Here is an 18,805-nt window from a genome sequence, read left to right as displayed (position 1 = left end):
TATCTTCCCTGGGACTGGTCTTCCCACAGCATGAGACAAAAGGGACCCAATCTGCAGGCCGCTTATAGCATGAGGTTTGTAAATACTGTAAAATCAAACACTACTTTTGGCTTTTATTTACTGTAACTTGTTCACATTGCTCAGCACTGGAACATTTATCAGGGCTCCTTGGCCTTTGTTCTTTGGTCCTGCCGTGTCTTCTCTGCCCGGTCCCTCCTGCCCACCAGCCTCGGGTCCCTCCTGCCTGCGCCCTGTCTGCCCCCTGACCCATCACTCCAGTGTCTTCCTCCACCCCTCCAGCCTCTCACGCTGCTCCGGGATCTTTTGAAATGTCTCCACTCCCTCCTCCCTCCCCGCACTTTCATTTCCTAAGGCCGGCTTCCTCACTCTCACCCCCCCCCCCCCCCCCCCCCCACCTCTCAGGGCTATTTTTCTCTTCCCTCCCAAGATCCACCACAGAGTTTTTTCATTTCCCCCTTTTCTTTAAAGGCGACAGGAGAACGAGAGATTTCAGAGTCCAAGACAGCCTGCGTTAACATGGACAGTTGACTTTCTGAGTCAGAAACGCTTCTTCAGTGCCTTGGGTGGAGGCTGCCTGGTCCCTCCTCAGAGCAGGACGGGTGGGACGAGGACAGAGCCCCAGGTCCGTCCCCCCTCGCCTCCCAGCCCCATGTTCCCTCACCATCCCTTCCGCCCCAGCCCTTTCCTTCATGTCTCAGGACCCCCGCCACCAACACACACACTGGCCCCCTAGGTGCCCGGGGCAGACAGGTTTGTTCCTGCTCTGCTAAGACCCTGGGCGTCCTCCTCCAGCGTCCCTCCCTGCCCCCCAGCCAGCCTGCTCTGTGCTTCACGCCCCTAGGTGAGCCCTGGGAGACAGGAGTCTATTTTGAGGTGAAGGAGAGACAGCAGCAGTGGGGTTCCTTCTCAGGTGCAGCTCGTGGGCTCGGGAGGTGCCAGCAGCGGGCCCACAGTCGGAGGAGCAGGAAGCTCTCTCAAAGCCCCCCGCCACCCAGGGTCACGGCCAATCGGTCCATGAGGCGCTAAACAACGTTCTTGAGGGATGGGCGTCTCTCTGTGCCGCTGGGCAAAGCGTCTTCAAAATACAGAAAACCAAGAGGGGAAAGAAACAGAGCCCTGAAGAGACACCCTGGGAACCACGAAACAGTAGTTCTAAAGTCCACCATCTTCAGCTGGGCCTTCTCCAAGCGCCTTACAGAGGCTAAGACGCTGCTTTCTTGGTTGCAGGGGGAAATGGAGGTTACACCCAAGAAAGCCAGTGAGGGATTTGTGAGAAACCCCACCGTTTCCCAACAGTGCTTGGCTCTCAGTGTCTCCGCTTCTTTAAGTCAGCCACAGGCGAGAGGATTAGCTGAGGAATGTTCGCTTGAGGGAGCATTGGCCACGGGGGCCAGCCTTGCCCAGGCTCCGGGACCCCCTGCTGCTCCAGCCCTCCCCTTGCACCCCTTCCGTGCGCCCAGCTCAATTCTGTGCCTTCATCCTCCACCCAGCAGTGCCCACCCTGGCGGGAGAGGAGGTCAGGGGCCCACACACCCACCCTAGGGCGGGGGAGAAGCAGGACGTTCAGATAAACTAGAACAAGCCCCGCCAAGCCCAGCCCCGCCCTGCTTTTCCGTGTCCAGCGCCAGATGCGGACCTGCTTAGCTCCTCTCAGCGAGCATTTCTGAGATGAGGAGGGAGCCGTGCTGACTTGAGGACAGGAAGCGTTTGGATTTCTTTTCCCTGCCTCCCGCTTCCCAACACCCCCGCTGCCTTCTTTCCGCACACCAGCTGAGGGGAGTAGAAAAATAACTATGAATATAAATCTCCACCTGAGTTCCTTTCACATCGACTAAGTAAGCAACTAACTTGCCAATAAATTACTATTTAAAAATGTGTGGACACATGGGCATATATATGCGTGTGCATATGAACATATACACACGCATATATATATACATGTATGTGTGTGTAGTTCAAAGCTTTTCTTCCTTGCCCCGTCCCTTGCAGGCAGGCAGCTTCAGACAAAAGCCTCCATCCCCTCCAGAGGGCCTCATCGGATCATGGGTGCCACGTAGTTGGCAGGGAAGAGGCCCAGCTTGTTGTGCAGGCGGCCGGTCCACCAGGAGGGGTTGGAGCTGTCCAGGACCTCAACCACCTCTCCGCAACGGAAGCCCAACTCGTCGTCCTCCAGGGCCTCGAAGTCATACAGCGCCCGGGCCCATCGCACCCGCTGTTGGGGGAAAACACAGAGAGAGGCCCTGCTGAGCCCGGGCTGGCCAAGCTGGGCTCCGAGTCACCAGCACACACACGGAAGACAATCTGCTGGCCCTGTGGTCCAGACAAAGCTCTCCATGAGCAGCCTGCCCCAAAGGCTGATGGATGGCTCTCCAGAGAGGTCTCAAACCCTGCTGCCACTGAAAGCAGACCTGGGTGCCTAGCCCTGAGCAACCTCTGAGCCTATCCCCCAAGGCCCCAAGGGGATCCTTGAGAGCTGCTCTTCCCTACATCAATAGCCGGTCTTCTTTATTTTCTTCAAGTGACAAACAGCACAGCGTGCCCAGACTAACAGCCCTCGGTGCCAGCACAACCTCATCAGTGATAAAGGCAACAGATCTCCCTCTGCTAGAATGGCAGCCAGGAAATATGAGAACCGGGCAAGGCCCGACAGCCAAACTGAGAACAGCAGGCTGGATGATGCCAGCTGGGATTAGCTCTGCCGGGGAACTCTCGCCCCACCATCACTGGCTGGGTTCCCTCCACCTCTGTGTGAACTCCGTGCTGTGTGAGGCCTCTTCTGGAGGACCAACTGTCTCTCTGCTTGGCCCCTCGGTCTCCTCCACTGAGCCCAGAGAGGGCTGTTCACATACCCCAGCCACTTGGAGTTGCACTGGGTCAGTGTGTCTCCGGTGCATGAGGGCGGCATTCATTTCGGTGCTCATGCCCAGGCCACAGGGCCCATCGTTTATGTCCAGGCTGGCTCCACGGCGTTCCTAGAAACAGACGTGACGGACAGCCATCACCACACCGCTGGAAGCATCCCTCATGGGCTCCCCCAGCGCCTTGCTCTGATGCCATGGACACAGCCAGAGCTCCAAGAATACTTACTACAGAGGACAATAAACCCCAGATAAGGGAGAGAGGGTATAGGGTGACAAACAGACCTTAAGTTGTGAATATGATGCCAGATTTCACTCATTCAACCAAGGAATATTTATCAGGCACCTACCATGTGTCTAGGACTGTCTTAAGCATGGGGATGTGTATCTGGAAAGAGAAGGCCCCTGTCTTCAGAGAACATCAGTTCAGAGGGGGAACCGTATGCATTTCTGTGATGAGTGAGCAGAGAGAACTGTCTGAGTTGGCCTGGTGATCAAGGAAGGCTTCTTAGAGCAGGTGATGCTTGAACTCCGGTTTAAAGAGTAGAATTGACTAGGAAACGGCATTTCAGGCAGAAGGGACAGCAAATAGACTCAAAAGCATGAGAGAAAATGCAGTGAACCGTTCTGATAACTAGAGGAAGTACAACGATGCAGGGATATGTGTTTGCATGGGGAGGGAGCAGGGGAGGAGGCTGGAGAGGCAGATCGGGGCAGCTCACGAAGGACTTTCTGTGCCCTGCTAAGCAATTTAGGGATGTTGTTATCTGGCTACATTGTCCATCTCAGTGAGCCACCTAAAATCCCATCTGGAACAAGGCGGGGGATAAATAAATAAATAAGCAAGGCTCCATTTCTGGCCTTAATCCGTTTTTCCTGTAGATCTCGACAGCCAGATGGGTTAAGGGGCACAAAAAGGTATGGAATTGTGCTGATAGGAAAAATGAAGTCATTGTTCACGGAGTCCTCAGGGTGTGTGTGTGTGTGTGTGTGTATGTACGTGATTTTGAGTGTAGGTGTATGTGTATATGTGTGTGTATGTGTGTTTGTATGTGTGTATGGATGTGTGCATGTGTATATGTGTTTATATGTATACACACGTGTGTACGTACATGTGTATGTGTGTGTAGATGTGTGTTTGTATGTATATATGTGTGTGTATGTGTGTATGGATGTGTGCACGTGTATAGGTATATGTATGTGTGTATGTATGTGTATGAGTGTATGTGCATGTGTATATGTGTGTGAATGTGTGCATGTGTGTATATGTGTGTTTGTGTATGTGTGTGTATATGTGGTTAAGCAGGGACTCATTTAATTCACAGAGACGTCTTTGCCAAAAGCAGTTTCCATGTTTCTGCCCTCTGAGGACCCAGGATCTTTTCTCTGGGCTCAGTGAGTCCAGATGGGACCAGGGTTGGACCGGGACATTCCTCCCCTGACAGACGGTCCTGGGGCCACAACTGGCCCCCAACATTTATTTGTTTCAGTTGTCTCCGGCATTGTGGGGTTTTTCACACGATGAGTGGCAGTGGGGACAAGGCTGCTGAAGCCTGGGGGGAGAGCAGGTCCTCCTCACTCCCTGTGCCCATTTTATCCTTCCCAGGTACCTGATTAAAATGATGCTGCGGCATGTACCGCTGCTGCGCCGGCAGTGGGGCCGGGGGATACTGCGAAGGAGGGAGCAGGGGGTGATCCGACGGCTTCCTGTTCATCGAAGGCCGGATTTCTTCTCCCACAGCCCCGCTCAGGGGATGGCCTCCCTGGGACCGCCGGTCCAGGCTGTTGCCCCGCTGACCCTGGGAGAGAACAGAGATGACACAGATCCATCCTCCTCCCACCTCTCCTGGCCCGACCCAGCCCTTCCAGCAACTGTTCCCAGACTTAGCTCCTGACGGCTCCAAGAAACAGCTGATGGGGGTGGGAGCAGCTTAGAGAAAATCAATGGTTCAGATCATCATGTTTTCACAGTGGCTTGTGCATTCTCAGATTCTCCTGCTTTGGGAGTTTGGGTCTCTGGTTCATTCACTTTCCACCTGGTACCCATCTCGTCCCTTCCTCGTGGGCTTGTTTTTCTGTGTAATCAAGCTTAAATATTCCATTTTACTGACACAATGCCACCCCTCCTTATCGCATGTTGCCACACCGCTGGACATCCTATCCTCCTGATAAGCTCTGCTATTGACTTTGCATGATTTTGAACTGTCATTTATAGCCTGGTGATAAAGACCCAAACAGCAACGCTCTCACAGCACCATGGAAACCAGGCCTGCTGCTGGGCATGTAGGGAAAAAAACAAGACCTTTCTCCTGAATGCTACCACAACCTCATGACTCAGAGACACTTTCTTGTTATTTTTATTTAACAAACAATTACACAGAGCCCTGGGCTTAGCATATGCCAGGCACTGTTCTAAGCACTTGGCAAAATGAACTCATTAAATCCAGTTTAGTGCAGTTTTATGTTTCCTCTCTCATCTCTGCATGCACATCTTAGTAAATGAGTATCTCTGTCCATTTCCTGGTTGAAAGAATTCACAAGGTCCGTATTAACCTTTGTTTCCTTTTTGAACTTTTGTGTACATTTGGGAACACCCTTTTCTCCTTTGATTGTAACTTCTCAGGCTTAAAGTCAACCTGTTACTTGAAAGGGATGGTTTTCTTTACTTCTCCAAAGCACATGTTGCTTTGAAAAGTCTCAATGCCTTTTCAGATAACCTGTCTGTGGGATTTCAACTCTTCCACTCAGTGCTGGTTCCTATAATACCCATCTCCTATAACCATGATATTTCCTTTGAAATATATTTTATAGATTGCGTGTATGTGTGAATTTACTTTTGGAATCAAATTAACATTTCCTTAGTGCCATCTGGGGACCAGAGTCTGTGGTGAGTGCTATGATTATATCTCACTTATCCTCACCACAGTTCAATGAAGAAGGCATTATATTCTCTCCATTCTACAGATGAGAAAAACTGATGCTCAGAAAGTTTTCTTCACTTGACTGGGTAATCAGGATAGTTAGCAATGAAATCAGTTTTTAAAGCCAGGTCCGTTGGAGATGCATTTTTTAAAAGATTTTTTGATGCGGGACCATTTTTAACATCTTTGTTGGATTTATTGCAACATTGCTTCTTTTTATGTTTTGACTTTTTGGCCCCAAGGCACGTGAGATCTTAGTTCCCTGCCCAGGGATAGAACCCACACCTCCTGCACTAGAAGGTGAATTCTTAACCACTGGACTGCCACGGAAGTCCCTGGAAGTATTTTCTATTAAGACAATACTTCATGTTCCAAACTGTTCCAAGAGCAAGAATTCCACCTCCAGTTTTCTCCTCCAGTGCCCCCTGCTTCTACCCTCCACACCCCCAAATCCTGTCACAAAGCTCTACTTGCTGCATTAGTCCTGGACTCGAGGTTCTAATATCCCCATGTGTAGCCCTACGGCTTCCTCCAAGTTACTTCATCCTTGGGTAGCTCCTGAGCTAGGCTGAAAACTGTGATACGGTAATGTCTGTGAATAATGAAACAACAGTGTCTATAACAAGAGCCCATGTATACTGAGTGCTTGGGGCGTGATTAGGAATGAAGTAAGGGATGGACTATATCGTTCTCTAACCTTCAGAACCATCCTATGAAGTAGCTGTCACTATTATCCCAATTTTGTGGATGAACAAACTGAGAATTAAAGAACTTTTCAAAGTCACATACCTAGAAAGTGTTAAGCTAGGATTTAAACTGAGATCTCTGCTTTTCAGAATATGCAGGGACCTGCCCATCAAATGCATGGTTTTAGGGGTTCACATAGGGACCCAAACCGCCCAGAATCTCTGGATTGGGGGTGATGGGGGCCAGCAGCATACCTGTTCCTCCCGGGTCCTATCCCTCAGAAAGATCTGCTTCTGTTTGGAGATGGAATTCTTCCTGTAGTAGTCCACCAGCTTGTTGAGAGATGGAAACTTCTCTGTCCACAGGAAGTAATTACCCTTGTTGTCTCTCATGACTTTGAAGTGCTGAACGTCATCCTCATGCCTAAAGAGCAAGACAAATCCAAATCATGTATCACGTGGTGAGCATGTCTCTGCCTCCAGGCCCGACTGCATCCAGGGATGCTGGAGTTCTGTTTGGGCAGGAAGCAGAGGTGTGGGTGGCCGGCCCATCCCTGGGCAGGTGGGCTGGCCTAGTCAAACTCTAGGGGTGATTTCTGGGAGAGGCGGCTTAGGACTCAAGCTGAGCTAGAGGGGATTTTTTTTTTTTTTTTTTTTGCCACGAGGCTTGCAGGATCTTTGTTCCTCTACTGGGGATTGAACCTCAGTCCACTGCAGTGAAAGCACCAAGCCCTAACCACTGGACCACCAGGGAGCTCCTGAGAGGAGGGTTTCTGGGGTTTTTTGTTCTTTTTTACATGAGCAGAAAGCAATCTTTCTTCTGGTACTGGAATCGCCCTTTTACAAGAAAAAAATATTCCAAGTGCTTTAAAGACTACAAGGTTGAGGACTTTTTTCACAATGTTTATTTGAAGCATGGCGACGCCTGAGACCTTACCAGGCTAAGAACTCTGCCAAGACTCAGAGAGGAGGAGTTTTTCAAGCCCTTCTTGTCTTTCAGTTAACAGAAGTAGTCCAAACCAGCTCCTTTAAGTTCAAAAACTACCCTGAGAAATCTGTCACACTTTGTTCTCTACATAGCTGGGATCTCTTGGTTGGTCTTGTTTTGCATAAATAAGGTTACAAAGTAGTTTGAGTTGTTGGGGGAAAAAATGTGCTGAGGCTCAGAGGTGGAGGGGCTTGATCAAGGTCACTGTTAAGGGCAGAGTTGAGGCAAGGACCCTGGTTCTCTAATTCCAGTCTAGTGAGCTGGGACTGTCACACCAAGCACATGTGCTAATTTTTTTCTCATGTTAACTTCTTTTATATCAGCACTTTTGACACCAGCTGAACTCAGAAGCGATAGAGCATGTTTGTACCAGGGGTGGAGAATTCGGATTTTATTCACTGAAAGAGGAGACTGGGCCTTTACTAACAGCCCCAGACATTTTCCACCACTAAGTCATTCTTGTTTGGATGTCAAGTTTTCTTGGTCAAATGGACACACATTTATATCTAAATATAAACTGATGTTATTGCTATCAATTGCATGACCCAGCAGAAAGGTAAAAAATTTAGACTGTTGGAGAGTAAAGATAATTCTTTCTAAGGGGTGGATTTAGAGGTCTGTGTTCAGAGGGGATAGGCGTTTTGATCTTCCTCCTCATCTTATTTTCAGGGCACTGCTCAGAGCAGGCAAACCTATGCAGTGACCTCTGCCTAACTACCTTGGGGTCATAGCCGACACTTGGCAATCAGTCCTTGCTTGCCCTTCCCCTTTTGGCTTCAGTCACTCATATATGCTTTCTTTACTCCAGCACCACACGGCTCGACTCACAGTCATCACTCCCCACATCTGGGTGAGGAGGAGGGAATATTCTTGTGACACGATTATTCATCCACCATCTCTTAGTCAAAGAACTGGGAATGAGGAACATTAACTCTTTAACTCCCATGTACTGACAGGGTGCATGTCAGGACTGTGGTTGGTCATCTGGCCAACGGAGAGAGAGGGGCTGGACCACTGTCCTGAGGTCTGAGAAGGGCAGAGAAAAGGGTGTAACTCAGGGCTCCAGAGTCTCAGTCTAGTGTTTCAGACCCTCAACTAATCCTAAGTGATAGATAATTACAATTAGCTTTTAATTATCTGTGCCAGGACAGAAAGCAGATGTATAAATACATTAGTGATTTTGCTTTGGAATATATTAGACTACATTTCTGCAGAAGAGGTAAAACTGATGACCGTAATAATCACCATCACAAGAGCTTGCATAGCCTCAGTGGCAGGGAAGATCATGGCAGACATCAAAGCCGATCGGTTTTTGTAGAATTCAATTTAATCAAGGAATGATAAATCCTAATTCCTCACTGAAAAAGCCAGCCTCAACATGCAAACCAAGGGCACCAAGAGGCGCCTTTCAATCTAACAAGTTGCTTGGTGCTGCCTCTAACTGGGGCCCTGAAGAAACAGGTTTGAGTTGTAAGATTTATTAAGAGAGAAAAAGTTCATGAATTAAGACCTAACAAGTTTAGAGTTGGTGACACATTAATACTGGCCTGAGCTAAAATTTACCATCATCCAAGCTATAAAAAAGAAAGCTTTAGTTAAGGGAAATTAAGAGTTTGAGTCAGCTTGCAAGGGCAATGCTTAAGAGACCAAACTATTCTTGAGCCTGCTGGGGACACAAATGCATACAAATGCTTGACCCATTATTATTATTATTTTTAAATTTATTTCCTCGGTTGCACCAGGCCTTTGTTGCAGCATATGAGATCTTTAGTTGTGGGATGTGGGCTCTAGTTCCCTGATCAGGGAATGAACCTGAGCCCTCTGCCTTGGTGGCATGGAGCCTTAGACCCCGGACCACCAGAGAAGTCCCCTTAAGCCATTTTTTTTAAGTCCTTCCTACTTATTCATTAAAGTACTTATCTTTAAAGTACCGCACTTTCTAAATAGTGATGTGGCCTCCGTTTATTACCTGAGATTGGATTTAGGAACTTAAAGATGCATGCCTTTCAAGTCACATTGCAGAATCTAGACAGCACCTCCGGTCAGGTAACTTGCCAGTGAGGTTTCACCGCACAGGTTGTTGCACCGCTCCCTGGCTGCTATTGCCATCCTTGCACTTTCACATGTGGTCACCAAGTCTGATGTGTGACTCGCCATCTCCAGCACGCTGACCACACGCCGTCTGTTCAGACTTGGGGCTTCTCTGTGTGGGGCTATGTCATGTTAAACTGAGTCATTTCCTCCCGAGGGGTGGGGTGCCGCACACTGGCGAGACTTTGCTGTCAGAGTGCCCCCATCCCAGGCCTCCTGGGCTCTGCTCTGTCCCTGTCAGTTTCACAGCATTACAGAGGGTGGAGGTAGGCTTTCTTTCTGTGCAGCCACCTACAACTACGGATGTGTCCTATGGCGGTGCCTGGGGGTTTTGATTTTTCTCTGCCCTTCTTCAGACATGCATTGGTAGTAAAAGAAAATGCTAAGATTGCAACCCTGGACTTCCCTGGTGGTAGAGTAGATAAGAATCCACCTGCTAACATAGGGCACATGAGTTTGATCCCTTGTCTGGGAAGACTCCACATGCTGCAGAGCAACTGAGCCCGTGAGCCACGGCTCCTGAGCCCAGGACCTAGAACCTGCGCTCCACAAGAGAAGCCCCTGCAATGCATCGCGAAGAAGAGGAGCCCCTGCTCACTGTAGCTAGAGAAAGCCCGAGTGCAGCAACGGAGACCCAGCCCAAACAAAAATAATTAATCAAAAAAAAAAAAAAAAGATTGCAACTCCAAGATGGATGTGGACCTCTGGAAATTCTCTGTTCCTTCTCCCTTCCCATTCCCCTTCCGCAGACACTCACCCAGCACCTGTTGGGTTTACATGGTGCTGTGAAACACACAGAGGTGAGGTTGATAAAAATCCTGTCTTTCCAGAAGCACCGGGGCTGGAAGGGGAGGCAGGTGAATGTATTGATACGTTGTGCCCGGGCCCCTTGCCACCATGCTCCTGAGGGATAGGTCATGTTTAACAGGTCACCTTGTCGTTTTAGTGCTTTAGTAGGTCAGGGCGGAGTCAGGATTGGCCAGTACCTGACGGATATGGAGAAGTCCCCGGGGGAGCTCTGGCTGGCCCGGATGATGAAGCAACCAAGCTCCTTGCCCATCAGCAAGCTCTCTGCCTGGTGTCGTGAGAGGCCTTCGTGAAACCACCTATCAGGTGAGATAAAAACAGAGGATCTTGGTGAGATGCCAGACTGATGGGGTTTGGGAATAGGGAGGGAAGGAAGTCAGGGAGAGGTGACCCACAGGGAGAAGGGTTGAGGAGAGACCCCAAGAGGGGCCAGGCGCTTTTGAGACCAAACAAATGCTCTAGCAGTTTCCAGGCGAGGCAAGTGAGTGTCCCCTTGAGGTACCTCCTGCCCTGTCCCCCCAGGAGAAGTCTCTCTCCTGCCTGCTTGGAAATCCTGAGTCATGGAAATGTGCCACTGCACAAAACAGGAGAGCGTGGGAGGGACTCACTGCAGCAGCGGCCACCTGCCAGTGGCTGTGAGAGGGACATCTCCAGAAAGGGACTGCAGGAGTAGAGGGTGCATTGGGAGGACAGGGACCCCTTCACGCTGGGATGGGCAGGGCCCTTGGGTGCTGGCTTCAGGCTGAGACCTTGGTGGCTGGGAAGAAGGGTCATAACCAAGGGTCTCTGGGTGGCGTGGGGCAGGAGTGGCTGTGCCTTGTCCCTGGCAGACGCTGTGGGGCACCCAGGGAGGTCCCCATGCATGCTTGGAAGTGAGCGAGGCTGGCGGTAGCCAGAGAGAGGCTTCTACCCAGCCAGCTCCCGGGCCCTCTCTAAGAAACCCTGCTGGAAAATAACCTTTGCTGTGGAAAGAAGGAACCGAGGAGAAACTGCTCTTTCAGGTTAGCAGTCAGGGTGGCAGCCTTTGGAAGTGTTGCTACAGGCGGTGCAGTGAATGTGAAAAAGGCTGAGCACCTGCACGCAGGCAAGACAAACAGTGGCTCCAGCCGCAGGGCAGGAGGCCAGGAACCTCTCTCACCCTCGAGGAGCAGAGCAAGTGTTCGCAGTTCATCGGTGGCCAAGGGTGGGGTGGGGGCGGTGTCCCTTTGCTGCAGTAAGACTACCTAATCACTGCCCCCGGAAGGCGAGCATGCGTGTCCCTTTAAGGTGAGCGTCCAACAGGTCTCTGTGAGCCCTTCCCTTGTGCCCTTTGGAACTTAGGAACTGAACCGACAGAGGTGGTGGGAGGATTATCCTTTTTCCAGACCTGGGACTGCAGCGGAAGGTTGGTCAGGATCTGAGGGGCCAGAAACAGGGTTTCTGACTGTCATCTGCCTGGAGATCCTGCCGGAGTAGGTGCCATACGAACCTACGGGACTGACGAGTGGCCACCACAGCAATATAATGGGGAGGGGAAAAGAATGGGACCCCCCTCCACAGCAGCCTTCCTCAGAGGAAGTCTCTTGAAAGAGGGAGCAACCAGAGAGGGAACTGTTTAGAAAATACACCCTTGTCCTCTATCTGGGTTTGTTGAAGTCACTTGAAAGAAGTGACTTCTTTCAAGACTTACAAAAATGTCCACACGCTACTTGTGAAATGAGTGCCAGAGTTTCATATTACACATCGGTTCCAAAGCTATTCATTGACTGAACAGCTTTTACTAAACATGTACTGTGTGCCGGGCCCTCTTCTGAGGCTGTAGTGAACGTAGTGGTGAGCAGAACAGACAAGCACCCTCATGGAACTCACATTCTAGTGGGGCAGACATATCATAAACAATGAAGTAATTAGAATATGGAGTCAGCTGATGTGATGCTATGGGGAAAATGAACACAGAGCAGAGGTGGGGAGGGGGCAGTCACTTAAAATGTGGTGGTGGGGAGGGCGGCGTTCTAACCCCAAAGGAGATGGGGGAGGGGAGGAGGAAACAGCAAAGGAGATGGGGAAGGAGAAGCCAGGGAGGTGGGAGGAGATCCAGGAGGAAGAATGTCCCTGAAGCCCGGTGAAGAATGTGACGGTGCTGAGATGATGGCCGACAGTTGACCACTGGGACCCGCAGTTCACTGGGACCTTGATAAAAAGGTTTCCAAGGAGTCATGGGGCTTCCAGGGAGAACAGGAGGAGAGGAATTAGAGACGGCGAATATAATGATTCTTTGGAAGAAGTGGAGTCGTAGCGGGAAGGGGATTTGGGATTAAGGGTTTTGTTGTCTGGTTTCATGTTTGGTTTTTTTGGTAAGCCGGGGAAAATCGCAGGATCTTTGTTTGCCGCCGGGTATGAGCCAGCAGAGAGGCAGGAAAGCTGATGTGGGAGAGAGGGGAGGACTTCTGCTTGAAGCACAGACGGTTCTTTCCAAACAACTGCAGGAAAGGCAGTGTCTGAGCAGTTGCGGGATGTGGGTGGAGGCAGTGAGTCAGGACGGGTGGCATAGACGGACTTTTCTGGGGGCCTCCGCTGTCCTGGAAGCCAGGCGGTCGGCTGAGAGTGTGTGTGGCCAGGGGTGGGTGGAGGAGCTGCAGGTGTTCCTTGCTCACCTAGAAGGTGACAGGGCAGCCTCAAGGGCCCCCTGGCTGAGGTCGGTGGTCATTCTGCTGGTTCAGTGGTCAGTGCTGATTCTCTGTGAGTGGTACGTTTGCACCTCACCAGAGTCACCAACACCGCTTTGGTTTTCTAACAAACCTTTGCTCTTCGGCTAGACCCTGACTCTCAGACAAGATTAGATTTCTATCTAACCCTTGTGGTCAATTCTTGAGACGCGCATGACCCAATCTCAACTTTTCGTTTCCTCTTTATGGAGGGAATTTCCCCAACCTCTCTCACTGAGTGCGAGCATGGTTTCGGGAAGCTCACGGTTTCAAGAGCTTCATCATGTCATCCTGGAACTGGGATGGAGGGTGGGTTGGGAGATAGGGGAGAAGAGCTCTTGAAGCAGCAGCTGTGGAGGTGGGGTGGCCGACAGCGCCCCCACTGGAATTCTTGGAAACGCCATGGTTACAATCAGAGATGCCTTTGGTTTATAAATTTAAAATAGGCGATACTTGCACATGGTATCAAATTCAAAAGAGAATGCCGTGAAATGCAAATCTCCCTCCCACCCCTGGCCTTCAGCTGCGTGGTTCCCTTTCCAGAGGCGACCGTTTTTGACAGCGTCTGGGCTGTGCACGGATAATTTTAGTGGCTACTGAAAAAGTAAGGGGAGTGTGTGTGGGCAGGCCTATCTCCACAGGCTGGAAATACTTACTCAGGAAACTCGATTTCTATAAAATTCTTGGGCACGTATCCTTCTTGGCTCCCAAGCTCCGCCTTGAACCACTCCCCTTGGTTACTTAGGATCTACAGGGAGGAGAAGGAAGGATGAAGTCACTGAGGGGAGGACACCAAGAAGCAGGAGAAATGGGCCGCAGGGCAAAGAACCTATGCCCCCCAATCCAAATGCCACCCAATCCAAAAGAACAAAGGCTTTTGAAGTTAGAGGAAAATAAGTCAAAGAAGGCTTCCCAGGTGGTATAGTGGTAAATAATCTGCCAGTGCAGGAGACATAAGAGACAAGAGATTGATCCCTGGGTCGGGAAGATCCCCTGGAGGAGGAAACGGCAACCCACTCCAGTATTCTTGCCTGGAGAATCCCACAGACAGAGAAGCCTGGCAGGCTACAGTTCACAGGGTCACAAAGAGTCAAACACGACTGATCAACTAAGTGCGTACACACACACACACACACACACACACACACACACACGCCAAAGAAACCACAGGACCACTGGAGGGGGAGCAGCAGGCTTATCTTTGGAGTTTGGCTTCTCTTGTCCCCAGGCTATTTTTGTACACTTGGGCCACCCCCTCATGTGACTCCACCCTGGTGTGGCCTCCCAAACTCAGTGCTCAGGGGCTTCTCCGAACCCCTCTTCTCCTGTTTTGAAGATTTGTGTCTCAGATCTTAGCACTTTAAGCTCCTTATCTAGGCAGGTGGTTCTCTGCCAGGTAACCGAGAACCTTTTACAATTTTAATTTGTTCTTTTTTACACTAGCGGATTAAAACTTAAACATCAAGTGGGGGCTAGCTTTGAAAACAGTAACTCTTTGTGTTCATATTCCATGTTTGCACAGTTTGGACATAACTCAAGATACCTGGAATATCTCTTCTAAATTTGTTTTTAGACCGCGATCATAGGCAAAACCAGAAGTTTTTTCTCATTACTATAAAGTCTTACCTTGACCATGACCCCAAATGTTATCACCTGCCTTGATTATTTATATGACTCTCCAGACTTGGTTCTATGTGGCTTCTGGTCATTTCAGAAAACCTCCTATCATCAAAAGACAAATACTTGACTTCCTCTCCACCCTCCCCTACTGAGAATATTTCTAAAATATGTAGTGCAGACTCAAACAATAATTCAAAATGAAGATGGCAGAACAAAAAGATGGGAAGAACCTTGACGATGTCATGGAGCTACTGAATTAGCTGCTTAGGAGTCCTCCAACGCCTGGACTTTATATGAGAAATTATAAATCTTTGTTATCATTTTTATGACCAACCTAGATAGCATATTGAAAAGCAGAGACATTACTTTGCCAACAAAGGTCCATCTAGTCAAGGCTATGGTTTTTCCAGTGGTCGTGTATGGATGTGAGAGTAGGACTGTGAAGAAAGCTGTGCGCCGAAGAATTGATGCTTTTGAACTGTGGTGTTGGAGAAGACTCTTGAGAGTCCCTTGGACTGCAAGGAGATCCAACCAGTCCATTCTGAAGGAGATCAGCCCTGGCATTTCCTTGGAAGGAATGATGCTAAAGCTGAAACTCTAGTACTTTGGCCACCTCATGCAAAGAGTTGACTCATTGGAAAAGACTGATGCTGGGAGGGATTGGGGGCAAGAGGAGAAAGGGACGACAGAAGATGAGATGGCTGGATGACATCACTGACTCGATGGGCGTGAGTCTGAGTGAACACTGGGAGTTGGTGATGGCCAGGGAGGCCTGGCGTGCTGTGATTCATGGGGTCGCAAAGAGTCGGACACGACTGAGCGACTGACCTGAACTGATCTGAGGCCATTTTAAGTTTGTTTCTCATAGCTGAAAACGTCTTAACTGATGGAAGAGAAATGATAAAGAGGAAAGAAGAAGATGGATAGGAAAGCTTACTCGGAGCAGGGACCACCTGGGTTGCCCAGGTGAGTTACAAGGCAAAGTCTGACGACAAAATAAGTGCTTCCGGGGCGTGAGGAAGTGAGGTGCGCTCTTGGGACAGAACTCCTCAATCTGGCGGAAGTTTAGATTGTGACCCCAGGAGTAGAGAGAGGGGAAACCAGGGCTACAGGGCCTTGTAGCCCACGTTCAAAAGTCTGGATTTCTATCTTGAAATGTACGGGGAGCCATCAAAGGATTTTCATCAGGGAAACAGCACAGTGAGAATCAGTGTTAAGAAAAGCGTGGGGTATCACAACTTGAGGATGGACTGTGGGGGTGAAGTCAGGGGAGAGAGTGTAGGAAGAGGAGCGTAGCCATCCAGGCATAGACGAAGGAGATCTGGGCTAGGTGGAACTGAGGACAGATTTCAGAAGAATCAGGAAGCACAAACGGGCAGGATTTCGTGACTGTTCGAGGAGCTGAGGGAGAAGGGGATTCTGGGATGGCTCTGGATTTCTGGCTTGGGAGACTGAGTGGGTGGTGATGCTTTTACCAAAATAGAAAAGACAGGAGGAGGAACAGGTCTGAGGGAAAGCTCATGGACCTCAGATCGCCTGCGGGTGAATCAAGTTGCCCCTGGGACCCTCAGAGAAGGAAAGCTCAGGGAGCACTGGAGATGTGTGTCTGGGTTCAGCAGTGAGGTGAGGGCTGGAGCTGGATTTCAGAGTCATCAAAAAAAGTGGGTGGACTTGAAGCCTCTGGTTTCTGCCTTCCAGAGACAGGAAGAGAATTGAAGAGAGCAATGGAATTGAGAAGCAGTGATGACCTAGTTCTAATACCACTCCTGAGTTTGGAAGGAGAAGCCCTTGGTCCTTGGGTCCTTGGTTCCCTAGATGTCTGACCTCAGGCGAGTCAATTATCATCTGCAAAATGGGGGCAATAATAACTGGCAGCCCCTTCACGGAGCTGATGCAAGGATCAAATGCTCCCTCATACTTGGACGTCCTCCAGAGAGTACAGGCTGTGTTTTTAAATATAATTCTGTCCAACGTGATATTCTTATGAAGGAGAACTCCAGGTCTGAAGGACACGGAGGGTTGATAAGTTCTTTAAAGTGTTCTATGTGTATGTTTTGAATGTGATCATTTGTTCTGAAGAAATAAAAGTGTGTCCCATATTTGAGTTCTAGAATTGCTGAGAAAAGGAAACTTTATAGTTTCTAACATCAAATGTGACTGTTGGTATTGCTAAGGACGTGCGGGTATGTGTGTGCCGAGGAGGGTGGCGGGGGTAGGGGAGCAGGAAATCTAGGTCAAAAGAAGAACTAGGAAACTCGGCACCAGGGCATCGTCATCACATAAAAAACACAAGGGCATTTTACTCTGTGCCATCTCCCCCAAATTTCAAGGCTCTGGAATTCCTTTCTCCCATCACATGGGAAGACATGTGGGTTGGGGAGCAAATGTCAAATACCAAGGTGAGCAGGGATGAAGTAAAAGAGACCATTTGGAAATGGGCTCATTGCAGTAGGAATTACATTTTGCACTTAGCTCTCTGACCCAAAACTGGCTGTAATTTTAGTAATCGTGGCTCATACTCATTTACACCCTGTAGCCACCGAAAGATTATCCCACAATGCCGTCCATTTTCCTCACCATGTGATACTTGGTCTGCCTGACATTGTGTTCCCAAAGAGGCAAATTTATAGGCTTTTTATGATGTATAAAAGGCAAGGGTTTAAAAAAAAATCTCATTTTCAGCAAAGAAGAGTCTTTGGGGGGTGGTGGTGGTGGTTTCCTCCCGCCGTTGTTGGCAGGGCTGGTACTTCCTGTCCCTCTCATCTCTCCATCTCCTCCGTTTCTCTATCTCTTGTCCCCATCGTGCAAACCTGCGCAAGGAGTTCAGCCTAAACCCGTGAGGTTTTACCCTCAACTTCGCTGTAACTTAACTCTTACAGTGTTGCCTCCCAGAATCATTTTCTGGGTTACGTGGCCTGAGAATAAGTTAGACGTGGGAAGAGGACAAAATGTACGGCTGGAAGAATTTCAAAATTGGATGAAATTATAGCTCTTAGAGGCATAGCAGAAATCAGAAGTGTTGAAGAAGTTAATTATGTAGGACTAACTCTGGGGGCTCTTTGGTCGCTGTTTTAGGGGGAAGAAATGGGGTCGTGTTAGATGAATTGCAGAAGCACATAGAGATGGCCTGGCTCAAGAGACATTTTTTAATAATGACCGGCAGGTTCGAGTGGGAAGTGTAACCGGGTGCTGTGTGCGGCTGCAGGTGGAGAGGTCGTGATACGCACACGAAACATTCAACCCCTGACTTTTGGAATGTTTCTCTTACAGGAGAAGTGGGATCCAGTCATGTGGCTAGAGTTCCATGTCTGCCATCTTGTTTACCATTCTGGGATCAGCATCTAGTGAGCAACTGCTGTTTGCACTTGGGTGCTGGGAATACAGAGATGAATAAGCTGGGGCCTACACCCTGGGGACCTCACAGACTGCAGCAGGCAGCTGGTGATGAGCAAATCAGACAGTTTTTGTATCTTCTAATGAAAAAGTCTGTTTAGTGTTTTAGAACTAAAGACATAACATGAAAGAGCACTCAGGAGTGCATTGCTGGGGTAGTCAAGAACTGGCCTTGAAAACAATTTCTAAAAAACCCCCAAGAAACAGAACACCAATTTCTAGGCTCCTGGGGCTTGCTACCCATATCTGGAGGAGACAGTTGTACGCAGAGGCCCACAGGCGGGTCCACTGACCACCATGATACAGACCTTCCATGAGACTCAGCCAACAAGCCCCGTCCCTTTTCCTCTTTACCACTATGGCTGCAATGGATAGAATTTGAAAGGAAGGAAGGGTTTGGCTTTCTGATAGAATTCTAAATGAGTGTGCAGAAACACAGTGTAACAACTCAAGAAATATGTACTGAGCCCCCATCTAGGGCCGTGACTTGTGTCAGGTGCTGGGAAGACACAAAGATGAAGCCGGCAAGACTCTGCTCTCAGACCAGCGGTGGGATGACCCACTCATTCATTCATTCATTGACTCTTCCTCACCTTTCTGCAGGCCCAGCCTCCACCCCCGCAGAGCTCTGGGGAGTGAAGCAGCCACTGTGAGACCAGACAATCAGGATGGCATGGGGGGAGAGCAGCAGAGGTGGTGCTTCCGTGCAGAGAGCGGAGCTCGCCTGCTTGTAAAT

At 49.4% G+C, this 18,805-nt stretch overlaps 1 protein-coding gene across 3 annotated transcripts in view; it reads right to left on the bottom strand.

Annotated features, from left to right (window-relative positions):
- Positions 1–508: 508 nt before the first annotated feature.
- The window catches only part of GRAP2 (GRB2 related adaptor protein 2), a 67,570-nt gene continuing 49,273 nt past the window's right edge, over positions 509–18,805 (bottom strand). For 2 of the 3 annotated variants that reach the window (XM_005207393.5, XM_005207394.5), the window contains exons 3-8: positions 13,713–13,804; positions 10,552–10,671; positions 6,742–6,910; positions 4,490–4,678; positions 2,871–2,993; positions 509–2,233 (exon numbers count right to left, since the gene is read on the bottom strand). In XM_005207393.5, coding sequence (XP_005207450.1) covers positions 2,054–2,233; positions 2,871–2,993; positions 4,490–4,678; positions 6,742–6,910; positions 10,552–10,671; positions 13,713–13,804 — 873 coding nt within the window. In that variant the 3' untranslated portion in view covers positions 509–2,053. The remainder of the gene's footprint in view (positions 2,234–2,870; positions 2,994–4,489; positions 4,679–6,741; positions 6,911–10,551; positions 10,672–13,712; positions 13,805–18,805) is intronic. The other variant, NM_001192560.1, reaches the window with a different exon arrangement.

Source organism: Bos taurus, chromosome 5 (assembly GCF_002263795.3).
Source record: "Bos taurus isolate L1 Dominette 01449 registration number 42190680 breed Hereford chromosome 5, ARS-UCD2.0, whole genome shotgun sequence".
Classification (NCBI taxonomy): Eukaryota; Metazoa; Chordata; class Mammalia; order Artiodactyla; family Bovidae; genus Bos; species Bos taurus.
The sequence above is the reverse complement of the archived record's forward strand: the minus strand, read 5'-3'. Positions and strand labels throughout refer to the sequence as shown.